The 19417-nt window shown below is 34.9% G+C and overlaps 2 protein-coding genes across 2 annotated transcripts; both read right to left on the reverse strand.

The window, feature by feature from the left end:
* Positions 1 to 2145: 2145 nt before the first annotated feature.
* LOC112092205 (disease resistance protein RML1A-like) lies at positions 2146 to 10706 on the reverse strand. Its single transcript, XM_024167672.1, has 7 exons — positions 10588 to 10706; positions 8287 to 8823; positions 6352 to 7453; positions 5935 to 6219; positions 4931 to 5794; positions 3968 to 4774; positions 2146 to 3667 (listed from the first exon to the last, which is right to left on the reverse strand). Exons 2-6 carry the CDS (start codon positions 8796 to 8798, stop codon positions 3989 to 3991), a joined length of 3549 nt encoding a protein of 1182 aa, XP_024023440.1. The 5' UTR covers positions 8799 to 8823; positions 10588 to 10706; the 3' UTR covers positions 2146 to 3667; positions 3968 to 3988.
* Positions 10707 to 13761: 3055 nt separating this feature from the next.
* On the reverse strand, positions 13762 to 18449 carry LOC112092202 (disease resistance protein RML1B-like). Its single transcript, XM_024167670.1, has 5 exons — positions 18321 to 18449; positions 16486 to 17578; positions 16073 to 16357; positions 14672 to 15508; positions 13762 to 14580 (listed from the first exon to the last, which is right to left on the reverse strand). Exons 1-5 carry the CDS (start codon positions 18362 to 18364, stop codon positions 13762 to 13764), a joined length of 3078 nt encoding a protein of 1025 aa, XP_024023438.1. The 5' UTR covers positions 18365 to 18449.
* Between the last annotated feature and the right edge of the window lie 968 nt (positions 18450 to 19417).

The following is a 19417-nucleotide window of genomic DNA, read 5'->3' on the forward strand; positions in this document are numbered from 1 at the left end:
CAATTATCCACGTTTTTTTTTTTTTTTCTTTTCAAATGTTGAACATGATCCAGTGTGGCGCCTTTCACCGAAAACGCCATGCGTCGCACAATTATTAGAAACATTGATTAGTGAGATCCATGTGGCGAAAACTAATTGGTTCGCTCAAATAGGCGGACACGTCTTAACAAATAATTGGAGCAAAAAAAAGAGCTCACCTATGTATGAAACACTTGATCACGCGCAACCCCAATTAGTAACCGACAAACGTACCACGTGTCGCTCTCTCACTAGCCAGAATGAAAAGTGGCGAGACCCACACGCTGCCACAGTTGTCGTCGGCCAACCTTCAGACACGTCTCAACTGCGCGTCTGTAACACTCATTTTTCTAACTGACAAATTCGTAGAAATAGACGTTAGGAATTAACTTAAATAATGTTATGGCATAAAATTAGTTAATTCTAACATCACGTTGATTTATATTTTATAGGTGAACGCGACGAGAACACGAGGTGTTAAGAACAAGTTCATGCCATGTTATAGAAATTATACATATATGTTCATTTTTTTATGATTTGATAAATGAATATATGTTCATCATATGATTTACTTCATGTTATATTGCATGGAATTAAGTGTCTTTAGGAAAATTTTACGTTTTTTTATTTTTTTCTTCTAGACAAAAGAATCATTTCCATTATGTTAATTTCCAGCTCTATTTTGGACCTTTAAAATTCTGAAATTATTCCTCTACTTTATAGACAAATGTAGAGTCTTTCATCAGCTTTCCAACGCCTACTCATTTGCGCAAATCGGACATCGGAATAAGAAGATATCACCAGTATACGATGCGGATATTCAGCAGTCTCCGACCAGGTTACTGCACGCGAATAAGAACGGAAATTCTAAAAGTTGACCTAACTCTTGTATTTGTCTTCCACACGATTTTACACCCTAATGACAGCCATTTCTTCAGCTGTTAAGGGTCATTTAATCAAAGAATTAATCCTCAAATTAATGCCAAATCTTGAGTCAATATGTATTTTCAACTCCTATGTGTACACACACTCTCTCTCCCTCTCCCTCTTTCTTCTTCTTTCCCTCGCGTTTAAAAACGCCACAGAGAGCCTCCAAGCCAGCCATCAAACCTCCATTATTCTAACCTTTTTTTGCAAACCTTTAGTTCTTCCAAGCCACAATCAAGAAGATTTCAAGGTATGTTCCATCTCTAATTTAGTATTCATGGTTATTAGGTGATTTCCTTTGGTGTTGGCTGTTGGTTTAAGAAGATTATGAATAATTTTCTTTAGTTGACGATTGAGGAAGGATATATGTGATTTAGGTGAGATTTTAATGTCCATGGCTGCACGCTTTTATTTTGGGATAATCATGTATGACCCGGTTATTGTTTTGAATGCCTTCATAATTTGATAAATTCTAGAGTGGCATGTTAGGAATTATGTTATTTTCTTATATTATTGTTTCATTTTTTCCTTTTTATGTTATAAATTGTGATTTCATAGAAACATGAGTTAGCATAAACAACATCGCAACAAACTTTCCAGTCCCAGTCAACATTTCCAAAATAAAGGACAACAGAAAAGGTAAGACCCAAGTAGCTGCTGTTACACCACAGAATGTTCGATGAGGAAGGCCGATACTTATTGAAGATCCCTTGCTGGCTCGCTCTTATGAACGAACCACCTAGAAATTTCACTTCCTGGCCAGCAAATCTCAAAGTCCACCTGTGTTAACATGGATGATAGAATCATAATAAAAAAAGTTGTAATCTCCAACAACACATGGTGATCCAACCCATCAAAAGAAACACGATCAAAAGAATCATCAAAGCTGAAGATATTATGAACTTAAATTCCCAAGACACATTGACCACTGAAAGAGAGAGCTCAGTAGCTCTCAGTACACTTGAAAGACAAAAAATTCATCATAAAATTGCAAGTCATATAACACCATACATCATAAAATTGCAAGTATGACAGAACTTGATATCAATTAAACCCCCTTTCTAGAGTGCGGGTCTAGGAGAATGCATTTGAAACCGTAATATCGGCGACGCTCCTCTAGTGCTGCTAGCACATCCCTGATCATCTTTACTACAAAGTTGGTATCATTACGCAGGCGGTCTTATCTCGTGTAGGGATGTAAACGGTTTCTAACCTTTCTCGAAATCTTCATAGAAATAGATGGACACTGCTCGACCTTCGTCATAGAAAAGGGGTCTCTCCAATAACTCTGTCTTGAAGTGACGTATGTAGATCTCAACATCCTCGACACGCATGGGTCCCCATTCATCAGTCAATCTGAGGAAGTATCATGTTCAAATGTCACTGCCTAATATGACAATCTCTGTGGAGGTGCCTCCGCTGAAGGAAAACCAGCGATAATGCTGCGATAAAATTCATCCCATGTCAAATCTTGAGGGTCTCTCCCAGTGATCTCCCACCAGATGCGACGTCATTGACAAGCTGTCCTACGGCCAACCTCGTCTAGGATTCGATGTCAATATCACAAGTCTAGAATCGGCTCTTGTGAAGTGTTACCAGTTTCCTAAATTATGTCGACTCCTAGACAGGGTTGCCATAGGACTGCTCGTCGACGATGCTCACATCTAGTGGGAGAACACCGTGAGAGACCCTCAGGATATGACATGAGATGAGTTTTATCGCAGCATTAATGTTTGTTTTTCTACAGGGAAGGCACCTCTATAAAGACCGCCATATCAAGCAGTGACAATTGCACAGGCGAGATACTTCCTCAAATTGACTGAGGAATGGTCACCCATGGTGAGGATGCTGAGACCAACATGTGTCGCTTCAGGATCGAGATGTTGGAGAGTCACACCTTCCCTGTGTTGGAAGACGAGTAGTGTCACCTCTTTTTGCGAGGACTTCCGAGAGAGGTTAGGGACCGTTTGCATCGAGCACCCTACACAAGCCTAGACTGCCTATGTATTGATACCTATTTTGTTGCAAAGACGATTAGGGATGGGCTAGCAGCACTAGAGGAGTGTTGCAAACGTTACGGTTTCAGACATGTTCTGTCAGACCCTCGCCCTAGAAAGGGTCCGCTTCACATTAGGTACCATTGGACGATTCAGAGGAGGATTCCAATGAAGATTCATACCAAGAGGAGGACCCAAGTGAGCACCAGAGTGGTGAGGGCTCCATGGATAAGTAGGAGAAGTAGACATTTGACCTCCAGGGCTCCATGGATAAGTAGGAGAAGTAGACATTTGACCTCCATAGTAGGCCGTATAGATACAAACTTTAGGATCACTGGCCGTGACCTTCTGATATCTTCTTATTTTGAATGACTGCACTTGTTATTGAACTTGTCTAATCTTTTGGGACTCAATATAGCTACATTATAGAGTGTATGTATTATGACTCTTATGGGCATTTTATGACTAATTCTAACTTGTATAGTTAACCTTTATGTAAACTACTTATTATGATCTATGGACTATGGTGCAATATGACTTGATATGCAATGTTATGATATTTTATGATATAATTCAAAAAAAAATTCCCTAAAATTTTTGTAAACAAGAAAATAAATTAAGTAATTACGTTTAAGTAAGTTTTATGACGCCTCAAGAAGTCGGATCACCACGACAACACTTAGAGAAGCCCGAGCCTAATCAACAAGGTACTCCAACAACTTGATCTAACAAAAAAATGAGGTTGATTGTTAGAGAAATATGTTGATTAAATTGTTGAACATTCTATATACATGTAAACATAAAAGAAAAGTTGATTGTCAGAAGTATCTAATGCTAAGATCAAATTTTTGAAGTTTTGAAGTTTAATGACCAAAGTGTTATACAGACTATAGGAATTGGCAAATGTAATTTTGAAAGCTGGCTAGAATAAATGCTAGTAAACTCAATCGTAAGAATTGATGAATATTTATATGTCTATGTAAGCAAACATAACAAAAGAAGATAAAAAAAAAATTATAAATTACCTCTGACGGGGAAAAAAGATTTTATATTCTAATTCTTTTAGGGAGTGATTCCCCATCTTGATCTTCTTCGTCTTCTGCTTGCAGTGATTCAGAATGAATGCTTTCACCTCCACTTGATTCAAACTCAATTTGTTGTACAAAACCAAATCTCTCTGCCTCTTGGGTATATAGGAAGTGGATCCCACACCCCTTTATTTTTGCAAATACCTGACTATCTTCGCACAAATCAAATGAAAATGAGGCTGTAGCAGTACGATTGATTCCATTATTCCCATTTGCATCAAAACTTCTTTCGTCTGCTTTAAGGTAGTTACCCCATTCCCTAGAGTAAATGGATAAATCAACTGTACCGGTACAAGGGGACTTATTCCCATTTGCATCAAGTTGCCCATTTTTTGATGTGAGGAACTCACCGTAAGTGTTGTCCACAAACACAAACACGTATGCAGACTTCAGGGAGTCATCAATATTCTTTTCGAAAACTTTACCATCAAGAGTACAAGAACATTCACTAAAAGAAGCCTTACGATATACATATGAGAGAGAGAAATCCATAATTCTTGTCTGTTTCCATGAATCGCCATTAGGGAACATGTAAACAGAATTCCAATAAACTACTAACGAGAGAGGTTTAGCCGTCAAAAGGATGTCATTGAACCCAACAAGAACGCAAGCGGCGAGACCTAAGTAGCTGCTGTTGTACCATTGATCAGGATGAGGAAGGTGTACACAAATTGAAGATTCCTCACTCTTGTGAATGAACCACCTTGGAATTTCCCATCCTGGCCAACAAATATGAGTTCCACTCTGTAGGTACGTAACATGGATGAAAGAGAGCTATTATTAGTTTAACAATATTTCCACCAGAATCTTTAGCGAAAAAAGAAAAAATATATATATTCCCACCAAAATTTTAACTACTACTTCAGAAATATTCTAGATATAAAAAAGAGGGAGACATACCCGAAACAACCTGTAATCAACATCATCATCGTCGTCATCATTGTAGTCGTCGTCGTCAACATCACCACAAAGGGGTCCATATTTAGAAAATAAAGTTGCGAAACGCAAAACTCTATACAATGCTTCATCCATAAGAACTTTGCGTGCATTCTCATCCAACATTTCACAACCCAAAAATCTAAACTCTTCCCACTTGTAACCTCTATCGTAGAGATCATCCCAATTTTGTTTCACCAAAGGCATTAAACTTGACACAATCTTCAATGAAGTGCAGCACCTGGCATCAAGAACTGATAGAGATGGAGGAAGTATTGGTAGTGATTCAAGTTTTTGACAGAAAGCAAGGCGTAGTTTTTGCAAAGAGCTTAAGCTATGGATACTGTCAGGGAGAAACTCAAGATTTTGGCAAAAATTCAGGCTTAATATTTCAAGCCCAGTTAAATTTTTAATTGACAAGGGTAGCTCTTTAATCGCTGAAAAATCTAATTTAAGAGTCTTTATAGATTCCATAGGCTCCGAGATTTTTGGAAACTTTTCCAACATTGAAGAAAAATGAAAAGAGGAAAACCATGTACAGAGGTTCCTACACCTACAGTAAGACTTGCACCCACGGTCAAGTGGTCCAGGAAGCACATTTAATGTTCTTAAATTCTTTGGAAGCCCCGATAACTTGCAAAGAGATGAGCATCCTATTAAATAAAGCTCCTTAAGCTTATAAAGATGTTGAAAATATGACGGAACTTCAATCAAACGTGCACAAAACATAAAATTCATGCACTCAATATTTGGAGCCTGGGAGAGATCTGGAACTTGAGTAAGCTGCATGGAGCCTGAGAGATCGATACTTTTTAATTTATCTAAATGCTGTAACAAAAGAAATTTACCAAGTATCAGTACTTGAAATGCATGTATGCACTTTGACTCAAGGCACAAAATGTATAAACAAATAAAAAGAAATCATAAAAATCTCCATTTTATTTTAGAATAAACGACGTTAACCATACCGGGGCACCTTCCCAAAGTTTTTCAAGTTTGCTTCCCCGCATCTCAAGTACAACGAGCATCTCTGCACTAAAATTTGTTGACAAGGATTTTAAAGGATATGCACGCCAATTGAGATACCTGAGCATATTGGGGAAAGCAGGGGGACCTTGAGGAAAGCATAATTTGCTACCATTGATTTTGAGCATTCTTAGTTCGCACATCTTTAAAAAGGATGTAGGCAACAAGCTAATCTCGCGATTAAAATTAGACGTATCCAAGGATATTCCTTTAACGTTTTCAGCTCCCTGACAAATTAGGACAAACTGCCTTAATAAACGTCTATAGTTTAAGGGGGGAGAAAAAACAAAACAAAACAAAAGAACGTAAAAACTCTTTATCAGAAGAATATTCTAAAGTACCAGACACTAAGTACTTACTTCATCATTATTTAGCGCACGATAAATATCATCGGCAATCCATAACATGCTGCCTTTTCTGGAATCTTGAATAGTAGATTGCGGGCGAACAATTTCAAAAGCCATCATTTGTAGCAAATCATACATTTGTATTTCGTTCAGGTACGCACATATAGTTATTAGTGCCTTATCAATAAGAACTCTTATTCCAGCAGCTGCAAAGTAACCACAAGCATCTAGTATTTCTTCTACAAGATTTCTATACTCCCCCTTAAAGAAACATGCGATGTAAAGAAATATATCTTTTTCAGCATCATCTAGCGAATTGTAGCTTATTCTCAATGCACTTTGGATTGTTTTGTCGGGAATCTTTTGTATATTATCCAATATATATTTCCATTCTTTTATGTTTCGAGAATAAAGATGGCGGCCCAAAACTATAAGAGCCAATGGAATACCTCCAGCATAATCGACTACCCTTCTTGACAAATGTTCTTTCTTTGTGGTAGGAGACTTCCGTTTAAAAGCATGTAGAGAAAAAAGTTCAAGAGCTTCAACATAATCTAATCTCTCTACTTCAAACAACATGTTACTTACTCCAATACTCCTAAGCACTTGCCGATCTCTACTTGTTACGATTATTCTACTCTCACGACCAAACCAGGAACGACTAAATAACTGATCTAGTTGTTGGGGATCATCTACATCATCAAAGACAATTAGAACCTTTTTATGGCGAAGCCTATCCTTTTCAAACTGCAATGAGATGCTATGCATATCACTTCCAACCTTCAACAACTCAGAAAAAAGTTTGTTTCTCAAATGATCCGGCTCATGCTTCTTTGATTCCTCTCGAATATTTTCGAGAAAACTACAAGCATCAAATTGAGAAAATAATCGGTAAAATACAACACGAGCAAGGGTTGTTTTACCTATGCCACCTACGCCCCAAATACCTATGGTAAAAACATCTGATGCACCAATGTGCAACAGCGATTCAATTTCTTCAATGCGTTTAGTAACTCCAACCAGGCCCTGCAAATAATCATCCTTTGCCACAGGCATATCGTTGAGTTTCTTAATCACAACATTAACAATTGTGTCGATCAATTTTGATTCAGACCTGCCAATACGTACACATCCATAATGCAGAAATGAGAAATCAAGAAAGCGGTTACCTATATGTCTTTCATGTTAATGAGATTACTTCTAAATGTCAAAAGATTCCAAAATTACTAAAAGAATATTTCTCTGAGAGTAATAATATTGAACCACGCATAGATTAGAAATCAATTACAACATCCACAATTGTGTCAACTAAATTGGTTTCGGACCAGCCAATGTGCACCGAGTAATAATATTGAACCACGCATAGATTAGGAATCAATTACGACATCCACAATTGTGTCAACTAAATTGGTTTCGGACCAGCCAATGTGCACACATACGTAAGACAAAGGTAGCTTACAAACACATACAGCATGCAAAAGATTACACTAAAAAAATAAATAAATAAATAACTTTAACAATTAACGAGAATTGATTAGTGCATTGTCAGTCAATCCACAGTTGATACACTTTTCTATACATTATTTTATTAGCGATGAAAAAAAAAAAAAAAAAAAAAGTAAGGGAAAAAGAAACAAAAACTGCAAAATAACTTCACGGTCAAATTGAACAGTGAGAAAGTAGCTCTTTCTTGTAGCTATATATATGTTATGGATAGATATGTTGATATAAATTTTTTAAAAAAACATTTTAACGCAGTTAGCAGTATACATTTATACTTACTGTGACTACAATAAAGTACTATGCTTGCTTTTCAAACAAAAAGATTCCGACAACAAAATGAAAAACATATTGCAGTAGCCTTTTAAGGGAGAAGGGATGATCTGTCATGCATGAGTTAAGTAAACAGAGTAACTACAAAGATTGTAAAGATTGTACTGTGATTACCTAAACTCCTTTGATGCCCAGCCAGAGAGATCGGCTATTCTCATCAAAGCCTCTCTCCATGCTTGCAATTTGTTCTCCTCCCCCTCAAAATGTTTTTCAAGTTTAGCAAATGCAACCGCATAATCTCCTTGTAGTTTCCGTACATCTGATGGATTGACATTGTAAAAGACGGGTAGAATTTTGCCCTGTCCATCCGTTTTCTTGCATCCAAGAATGTGCACGAGTTCCTCTAAGCAACGTCTTGAGGAAGCATAGTCTTTTGATAAAATAATTAGACAAAGTTTTGATTCTTCAATTGCTTTCAAAAGTGTGGGAGGTATCCCATTTTCCTTCTCAAGATGATCCTCATTATCTGTTAAGGCTTCGATTTTCGCTTGACATAAAGCACTATGAAGATGGCTTGTAAAATTAGAGCCAGTATCCTCACATTTAAAACTAATATATACATCATATTTAGTCTTCATAAATGTGCTCCGAGCAGAGGAACCCCCAGCAGCCGTACTTGTACTCATCTTTTGGATCAAAAACCCACTTCCTCTGCATAAATACACATAATTCGATCACAAGTCAAATTCGCCTGGGAGTAGTTTGTATCTTTATTGACAAGTGATATATGAGGTAATGAACACATGCTCATAACTATAATACCAAGGTGAAATACTTGATGATCTTTCCTAGAAAATATTGTAATCTTTTGAAGGTCAACATCACCAACAATATATGAGATCAAGGCAGAAACTACAAGAATAGGGGTTATCCCAGACCCATACAATTCAAAATGGCACAACTAATCCCCGAACCTTTCATCAGTTGCAAACTTGGTACTTTTACCAATGAAATGTCACATGGCATTCCATTAATTAAAGTATCAAAATTGCAACTCATGAAAAGTTTGGGAGCTTGTTGTGCCATTTTTAGGGGACAAAATTTGAAATTAACCCAAATCTTTTTTAGCGTTAATTTCAATTTTAGCCCTAGTCCCTCTGTAAAAGAACTATTAGAAAATGGACAAAATGAGAATGTGAGGGTTAGAGTTGTTTAAATTGCCATTAATAACACCCTTTGGCCTGAATTAACTTATTTGGAAAGAAGACATTTTGGTTTGCCCTCCTTTTTCCATCAACAATGCAATTTGGGAATTTAGGGATTTTGCCTCAAAATCAGATAATGAAGATAAAATGCATTATGAATGGCATTTTTTAACGACCCCCAATGCATCACTTGCGCCTCACATGCTCATTTTGTCCACTTTTTAACAGATCTGTCACGGAGGGACTAATAGTGCAACGTTTGTAAAGGTCGGGTGCAAGTAGTGAGAAATTTGAAAGTTCAAGGGGCAAAGCAAGACAATGAGTATTTCTCAGAGACCGGAGTCTAAATTGAAATTAACCAACTTTTTTAAGAAAAATCAAAATAAGAGGAAAAGAAAAACTTTTGAATAATCTTTCCCTTTTTTTAAGGAAACAAACCATTTGAAAAAAAAAATAACAGCAAAACATCTTTTCTGTAAAAGAAAAAATTAAGCACATAATAAATAAGGGGGTTTAGCACAATTGCCCCCCGAGCTTGTCGTGGTTTAGCAAATTGCCCCCTAACTTTTAATTTTGATAATCAACCTCTCGAACTTGTAAATTTGTTGCAATATGCCATATTTTACTAAATTTGCTCAAATTTTGTATTAGATTTAAGGGATTAAAAAATTGAGAAATTGAAAGATTTGTGTTACATTTAAATTAGGATGTTAAAATTTTTCATTGAGCGTACTTTTTAGACACTAATTTAACACAATCATCATCAAAATGGTGCATATTGCAACATTACAAGTTGAGGGCTAACTTCTGCTAAAAGTAAAAATTTATGAGACAATTTACTAAACCACGAAAGTTAGGGGACCAAAAGTGCTAAAAACCCTAAATAAGGAGAGCAAATAAAAGATGAAAGAAAAAATGGAAATTAACAAAAATGCTAGAGCACTGTATAAGTTCTTGTCTATATATTTATAACCACGCAATTTGTCCAGAATGATTGCTCTTATTTTTTTCAATCAACGTAAATGATACTAAAAGTGATATATAATTACTCCAAGAGAACAAAAAATGAAGTCAATGCGCTCATAATCGATCCAAGACAAAGAAGAAATGAAGTAACAACTTCAAAACAAAAAGTCAAGAAGTAACGAGAAAATAGAGAAATAATAATTCTCAAAATATATATATATAGAAATAATAATACATAACAACCAAAGTATCATAATCGATCCTATATAAAGATGCTTGAGAGAGAGAGCGAAAGAGAACATACAGATCTGATCGCCGGCGACTGGAAAAGAAAACAGAAATCGTTATATTTTGGTGCTGATCTTGAGAAATCTTTTCTTTTATTCTTCTGGGAAATTTCCGGGAAGGTAACAAGGAATTGAAAAGGGCATAGCCAATAAAGATAGTTCGTCATAGATTTTTATATTTTTATATTTTTATATTTTTTATTTTTTTTGAGTAGTTCGTCATAGAAAATTACGATAGGAGAGTGAGACGAAAAATTAAAAATTATTAAAAGATACCAAGTTCGACATCATAATACAGTTTTTTTTAGATATAAAGTATTTTATACTACGGTCAACACTATAGTCTCGTTCCTTTGCTGATTCGAGTTTAAAATTTGAATTGAAATGTAATTTTATATGAAAACTTTTTACTGTAGCAAAAAAGTTAGATGTCACTGTTTGTGAGAGCTTTTTACTGTAACAAAACTCAAATTCTAAACTCGAATCAGCGAAACGAATAATTCTCGGGATCTTCTCACTATAACTTCATTTTTATTCGTTAAATTTAGTTAAATAATGTCAAAATAAAGTAAAAAATATATGTCCATAATAAACAATTTTTAATAGAGTATAGTTGAAATATAAGATGTCTTTATAGTCATTTCTCTTAGTACCTAACATGGAATTATCCCAAAAACTTTTGCTTCTTTTTCTTTCTTTTTGTTTTTGTTTTTACTTTTTTTTTTTTGTTGACGGCGCTCCTCTCCGGTGAAACTTTCCCACTTCTTCTATGAATTTTGATTTCCTTTATCTTAAGACGACGTTTGGTTGGAGGATTCAAACCATGTGATTCGAACCATTTTCGATTTACGTGAATTTTTTGTGAGAAAAAATACTGTAACGAACCACGAATCATGATTCGAATCAGGGAACGAATCCCTCTACCAAACATCCCAATTCGATTTTGTGCAGACGTGTGAAATTCTTCTAAAGTCTACTTTTGGACTGTTTTTAAAATTTTATACTCAAGTTAAATCTTCATGAAAAAAAATAAAAAAAAAAGATAAATGGATAATTAATGTGTATGAATATAGACTTTTATCTAATATTTTTAATAAATATTCTTCCATTAGTATAATTATTTGACTAAAAATATTATAAATTAAGAATAAAGGTATTTTTGAAAAAACAAAATAATCCTTACCACAATAAGGAGGAATGGGAACGTGCCCAGAAGGCCCATTGACTTACTTGGTTAGTACTGGTAGTTTAACAAGCTTTGTGTAACGTTTTGAGCCCATAAGGCCCATAGGTCTTGCTTGAGGAATTAGTCCCGCCTTCGGGTTACTAGAGTAATGGGAAAGAAGATAAATAACCTTTAAAATGCAAGGATTAAGATTGTTATTCTTTATTATTAATTTATAACTTTTTTAGTTAAATAATTATACTAGTAAAAGGGTAATAATTAAGAATGGAGGGTAAAAATCCATACTTACACTTTTAAAAGTAAATTCTACAATTTTTTCTTTAAGGTAATGTTAGCTTGTCTTAAGAGAGATGGTAGTAACTTAGTGGAAAATGTTATTGGTAATAGAATTTTAATTTATGAAACTAACAGAATGTTATTAGAAATAAACAAAATTTTAACCTCTCTATTATTGGTAATAGATTTTAACTTATAAAATTAATTAAATAAATAGTAGATTTTAAAACTAAATAGCATTTTACTTAGTAAATGAATCATTTACGGATTTACCGCGTAAATAGTTCATTTATGACTAGCAAAAATATTTTTTTACACAAAAACTTTATTTTTGTGACTAGTAAAAAGATTTTTTCATTTAAATAAAGATTTTTTACCATATAAAATTGTAGATTTTACAACTATTTTAAGTAAATAGTAATTTACTATGTAAATATTCTTTTTACGACTAGTAAAAAGTTATTTCACGTAAATTTTCTTTCTAAGACTAATAAAAAATATTTTTACGTAAATAAAAAATTTTTACCACGTAAATAATTTTTTATCAATCGTAAATATTTTATGTACGTGATAAACTATTACTTACTTTAAATAGTTTTTACATCTATTATTTACTTAATTTAGTTTCATAAATCTGCTATTTATTACACTTTCGGGTTTCTATATACAAGCGGCAATGTTGGCGCACATGCAATGCAATTGGTTGAAAAAATGGATAATTATGGCTATCGAAAAAATACCATGACTTATACTATATTGATATTGAAGAAAAGGCTTCTCACCAACGCATTCACATATTGCTAATTCTTGCTTGAGGCTGCTTTCTAGTCCTGATACTGAAAATCTCAGTCACTTTTCTAATATACATATATATATATACATATATATATACATATATATACACACACAAATACATATATGAACAACGTTGAGAAGAAAAATATATTATTAGCACCCTCACTTGAGTTCCAATCCATACGAACACACTTATTTATACTTTTTTTTTAATGAAAACACTTATTTATAATTTAATGAAACAGAAAATAAGCCTGGAAACAGAGCTAACAGAAGCTCCAAACTAGAAACTGAAGCAAAAATAAGCAGGAGAGAAACACGTCGCAATTAGAGTAATAATGATGATGATGATGATGATGATAAAGAAGTACTCACCCCATCAAAAGAAATACAATCAAATTTGAATATAAATTTTGCAAAAATCACAAGAAAGTGACACTGACAACCAAAAGAGCAAGCTCGGTAGCTTTGTGCCAATTGAGTCGAGTAGCCCAACAAGCTCATTGGCACAACACGAAAAATTTTAGACCAGACACGGCACGGTACCAAATTATGATGGGTTAGGATAAGAACGACATGAGGTGATGGGTCGTGTCGAACTCATAGCTTTAACCATTATAGATCTGACATGATACGGCATGAAGATAAGCATGAGCATGACACGATTGACATCTCTATTTAAGCACACCCAAAGGCTTCATCATCTCTGCAGCTATACTTGGGGACACGAGGACAAATTCCCTTAATTCCAGCCCTTGATCAAATTCACAAAAGCCCAAGACAGCATCGTCAACAACAGAACCAAGCATTATTATTATTTTGACAATCAACATAAATGGAGGCATCATCAACAACATGGCTTTTGAACCACTTCAACCGCCGCAAAATTTGTTTTCTAAATTACCTCATATATGGTATCGGAAAAGTGGGGTTTTTATGTCCTGATTCTCTTAGGGAGTGGTTCCTTGCTTTCTTCTTGATCTGATTCAGAATGATTAGGGAGTGATTCCTTGCTTTCTTCTTGATCTGATTCAGAATGAATGCTTTCATCTTTGCTCGATTCAGACTCTCCATCATCGTTGTTAGTTTGTTCTACAAAACCAAATCTCTCTGCCTCTTGAGTATATAAGAAGTGAACCCCGCACTTGTTGAGTTTTGCAAATCCCTTACTTTCTTCAGACAAATCAAAGGAGAAAGTTGCTGTAGCATTATTCCCATTTGCATCAAATGTTTCTTCGTCTGCTTTGAGGTACTCACTCCATTCTTCAGAAAAATAGTCAAAATCAAGTGTGGCGGCACGGGGGAACTTATTCCCATTTGCATCAAGTTTCCCATTGTCCAATATAAGGAACTCACCATAAGTATTGTCCATAAAAAGAAACACGTGTTTGGAATTATTCACAGAGTCATAATGAAGATCTTCGCGAATTAAATCCTCGAAAAGAGTAGTACAACATTCACGAATACCATGAACATGATATTCATATGAAAGATCAAATTGCACAACTCTTCTCTGACTCCATGAATCTCCATTAGGGAACGTGTAAACGGACTCCCAATAAACTTCTAAAGAGATCGGTTTAGTCGTTGAGAGGTCATCGAACTCAACAATGACGCAAGCGGCAAGACCCAAGTAGCTGTTGTTATACCATTGATCAGGATGTGGAACGTTCATACATATCGAAGATTCCTCACTCTTATGACTAAACCACCTCGGAATTTTGCTTTCTGACCAGAAAATTTTATTATATACCTGTACATACCATAGTAGAGAGAGAACCAACATTATTATTTTAACACTCCCACTAAATCTTAACTTGTAATTAAAAAGAAGAGAGACATACCCGCGCCAACGTGTCACCTTCATCTTCATCAAGAGCATTATGATAGAGTCCGTATTTATTTACTAAAGTTGCCAAACGCAAAATTCTAAACAGTGCTTCATCCATAAGAGCATTGTGTGCGTTCTCATCCAACATTCCGCAACCCCAAAATTTGAACTCTTCCCACTTATATCGTCTATTATGGAGATCATCCCAATTTTGTTTGATCGAAGTTACTGAATTTGACATCGTCTTCAACGAGGCGCAACACGTCGCATCAAGAAATATTAGAGACGACGAAGGAAGTATTGGTAATGATTTAAGATTTCGACAAAAAGCAATTTTGAGTTTGCGTAAAGACCTTAAACAATGGATGCTATCAGGGAGAAACTCAAGATTTTGGCAAAATTTCAGGCTTAATGTTTTGAGCCCGGATAAGTTGCTTATTGACGAAGGCAGCTCTTTAATTGCCGCAAAATCTAATTTGAGAGTCCTTATGGACTTGATGAGCTCTGGGATGATTGGAAATCTTTCCAACTTTGATGAAAACTCAAAAGAGGGATACCATGTAATGTTGTTGCTACAAGAACAATCGGTTTGATCAAGCTGAATTGGTCCAGTGAGCACTTTTAATGTTCTTAAATTCCTTGGAAGCGCTGATAGCTTGCAAAGGGATGGGCAGCCTATGAGAGAAAGCTCTTTAAGCTTCTCAAGATGTTCGATATATGACGGAGCTTCGATCAAACGTACGCAGTACTGAAGTGTTATGCTCTCAAGATTTGGAGAAAGTGAGAGATCTGGAACTTGAGTTAGGTACATGGAGCCCGACAGATCGACTCTTTTTAAATTATCTAAATGCTGTAACAAAACAGATTCAGCAAGCATCACTTAGAATATTGTACATAATCAAGGCATGATGCGTAAAAGTAAAGGATAAATTGTGAAAGTCTCCTTTCTATGTTAGAACTTTTCCCAAATGACATGTTCTTTCTGAAAATAAAAATTCAATATGGCATAATTTCTTCTTCTTTTTTTTTTTTTTTTTCAAACTCACCCCCTATCATTAAGATAAGTTTGGAGAAGTTAATTAAAATGTCAGATTTACCCTTTCCAAACTAAGGGAAATACATAAAGAAGTTGAGCTTATGTTTTCATGATTTTTTTATAAGCAATTTATTTCCATACTTATTTTGCTATTTAAATACCCAAAAACCTTTTCACAACAAAATACCCATTAGTTCTCTTGCTTTACGGTAAAATCGACATTTCATAAATTCTATTTCCACCAAGACCGCTTGGAGGAGGAACTTGAAAATGAAATCAATTCATATGGTATTGAACTATAAAGTTATTTGTGAAAAATTATTGAAAGTTAATGGAAGCTTTTTTTTTTAAACCACAAAGAAGTGAAGTTAAGCATACCGGGGCACCTTCCCAAAGTTTTTCAAGCTGGCTTCCGCGCATATCAAGTGCAACAAGCATCTCGGCTGTAAAATTTGTTGACAATGACTTTAAAGGATATGAATGCCATTCGAGATATTTGAGCGCGTTTGGAAAGATGAGAGGACCATGAGGAAGGCATAGCTTGCCACCAGTGATTTTGAGCAATCTTAATTCACACATCTTTGAAAAGGTTGTGGGCAACAAGCTAATTTCTCGATTAAAAATTGACGTATCCAAAGATATTCCTGTAATATTTTCAATTCCCTGAAAGTTAAGAACAAAGCATAAATGAGCATATATATTGTTTACAAAAAATAAAAAAATAAAAAACTATTCATGAGAAGTTTAAATTATTTCCTGAAGAATAATCTAGAGTAGCTTTAAGGACTTACTCTATCATTTTTTAGTGCATGATAAAAATCGTCTCCAGTCCCTATCCTACTACCAATTTTGGGATCTTGATTAGTAGACTGGGGGCGCGCAATCTCAAAAGCCATCATTTGTATCAAATCATGCATCCATATCATATTTGAATCCTGAGAAACAATTAGTAGAGCCTTGTCAATGAGAACACTTATTCCTGCAGTCGCAAAGAGATCGCAACCATTTAGTATTTCTTCTATACGATCTCTATTCTCTCCTTTGAAGAAAAACGCGATGTCAAGAAATATATCTTTCTCTGTCTCCTCAAGTGAATCATAGCTTATTCTCAACACACTCTGAATTTTCTTGTCAGGAATCTTTTGCAGTTTATCCAATGTACTTTGCCATTCTTTTATGCTTTTAGAATAAACGTGGCGGCCCAAAACTATAAGCGCCAATGGAACACCTCCGGCATATTTTGCTATCCTTCTTGACAACTCACCTTTATCAGCGGTAGGAGAGCTCTTTTTAAAAGCATGGAGAGAAAAAAGTTCAAGAGCTAGAAAATAATCTAATCTCTCTACCTTGAACGTTCTTCTTACTCCAATATTCCTTAGAACTTGTTTATCTCTACTTGTTATAATAATTCTGCTTCCAGGACCAAACCACGAAGCATTGTACAAATGTTCCAGTTGTTCAGGATCATCTACATCATCAAAGACAATTAGAACCTTTTTACGGCGGAGCCTATCTTTTTCAAACTGCAGTGTGACGCTGTGAATCCTAACCTTCAACAATTCACGAAAAAGTTTATTTTTAAAATGATCTGGCCCACGCTTCTTCGATTCCTCACGGACATTTTCGAGAAAGCAGCAAGCTTCAAATTGAGAAGATAACCGGTAAAATACAACACGAGCAAGGGTTGTTTTACCTACACCACCTGTGCCCCAAACACCTATACTATGAACGTCTAATGAGCCAATATGTAACAGTGATTCAATTTGCTCGATGCGTTCGGTAACTCCGACCAGGCCCTGTAAATAATCATCCCTTGACACAGATGAATCATTGAGTTTCTTAATCACCACATCAACAATTGTGTCGATTAAACTTGATTCGAACCTGCCAATGGTACACAGCCATAATACAAAGGTATAGTGATTAGTAACCGACATTAATTGAAAATTCAAGAAAATATTCAATTATCTAATATATTTCATCCCAATCAGAAAGTTTTTAATTACATGTCAAAACATACAAATTAACTTAATACTTCTCTTTAAATATATGTTTCTAATGCAATGAATATTGTTCGTTACCATAAAAAAATGGTAATGCTGAGACTTTATTCTCACTCGGGTAAATAATATCTTTACCATTTATTAAAATAAAACCTTTATGATATACAAGCAAACGATAATACAATTATAAAGTTCAAAATATCTTTTATTCTCACTTCAATAAGTTTTCCTCTCATTAAAAAAAATATTCTGCAGTGTTATATTATATACCCACAAATATATTTTTTAGCGGCAGAGCTAGAAATTTTGTTTAAGAAAGCGTGAATTAATCTTTTTTTTTTTTTTTGGCTTCTTTTGAATGAAGTTGCAAAAGGCTAAGGAGCCTCTTGGCCGGCCCACCGCCCGGGTTTAAGGTGGCTCTGCCCGTGTATGTGCACGTAAAGCCATGATAGCATTACAGAGATTGTGTTTCATACAAAAATGATCAAACAACAAAAGTAAACATATGAGCAGTACGAATCCTTTTTTTTTTCTTTTTTTCAAGAAAAGGGGCGATTGTGATTCTAATCCGTCAATGCTGATTTAAATAATTAGAACAAGTTCAAATATTATACTATGATTACCTAAACTCGTTTGAAGCCCAACCGGGTAGATTGGCTACTCTCATCAAAGCCTCTCTCCATGCTTGCAATTTCTCTTCCTCGAAACGTTCCTCAAGTTTAGCAAATGCAACTTTATAACTTCCATGAACTTTCTGCACATCAGATCGATTGACATTGTAAAAAACAGGTAGAACTTCGGCTTGACCATCTGTTTTCTTGCATCGAAGAATGTGCTCGAGTTCTTCTAAGCACCATCTTGAGGAAGCATAGTCTTCTGACAAAACAATTATACAAAGCCTTGATTCTTCGATTGCTTTCAAAAGTGTAGGCGATATCTCACTTCCCTTCTCGAGATCATCCTCATCTATGAAGGATTTGATTTTCGCCCGACATAAAGCAGTATGAAGATGGCTTGTAAAATTAGGACGAGTATCTTCACCTCTAAAACTGATAAACACATCGTATGTAATCTTTTTCAAAATGGTGTGAGAAGAAGAAGAAGCTCCAGCATCCGTACTCATGATGGTCAAAACGTCAAAAATGATGAAAAGGTTACTTCGTTATAAATTCTGCACAGAAGGATACATATATGTATTCAGATCAAAAGACAAATTTTCCAAATGACTGGATAGTTTGTTCCTTCCTTTGATTACAAGTGATATGCTAGCAATGAATTCATGGTTAAAATGAGGATAACAGATCTAAACTCATAATATTAATATTGGAGTGTGAAATATACGATTATCTTCACAAGACATTTCAGTCTATCAAGGGAAAAACTACCAGATTCTTTTTTAAGAATGGGGGGAGAAAATGAGCCAGAAACTTCAACAAGCTTTCTCCTTTTTTTTCCCTATTTTTTAATCCAGAAACTAAATAGCGATAAATACTTTCAGGAAAATAAATAAAAAAAATAAACAGAAAAGATAATCAGGTCATGTAATCATGAAGGACCCTTAAAAAATAAGCTGATTGGATGAAAACTATTCTTGGGTTAACATCGGGTAATACTGAGTAAATTGAGGAACAAAAGTGAGAATCACGTGAAATAGTTCTGAGTATTAAGAAACAAATTAATTACTAATCAGATAAAAAATTAATAAATGCTTGTAAAAGAA

This window comes from Morus notabilis, unplaced genomic scaffold (genome assembly GCF_000414095.1).
Source record: "Morus notabilis unplaced genomic scaffold, ASM41409v2 Scaffold1036, whole genome shotgun sequence".
Classification (NCBI taxonomy): Eukaryota; Viridiplantae; Streptophyta; class Magnoliopsida; order Rosales; family Moraceae; genus Morus; species Morus notabilis.

Coding starts and splice junctions, on each gene's coding strand:
- LOC112092205 (XM_024167672.1), bottom strand. CDS start 8,798: ATGAGTACAAGTACGGCTGCTGGGGGTTCCTCTGCTCGGAGCACATTT. Junction 6,220..6,351: donor GTGCGCTAAATAATGATGAA/GTAAGTACTTAG, acceptor CTAATTTGTCAG/GGAGCTGAAAACGTTAAAGG. Junction 4,775..4,930: donor TTGATTACAGGTTGTTTCGG/GTATGTCTCCCT, acceptor ACGTACCTACAG/AGTGGAACTCATATTTGTTG.
- LOC112092202 (XM_024167670.1), bottom strand. CDS start 18,364: ATGAGAGTAGCCAATCTACCCGGTTGGGCTTCAAACGAGTTTAG. Junction 16,358..16,485: donor ATGCACTAAAAAATGATAGA/GTAAGTCCTTAA, acceptor CTTAACTTTCAG/GGAATTGAAAATATTACAGG. Junction 15,509..16,072: donor AACTTTGGGAAGGTGCCCCG/GTATGCTTAACT, acceptor GTTTTGTTACAG/CATTTAGATAATTTAAAAAG.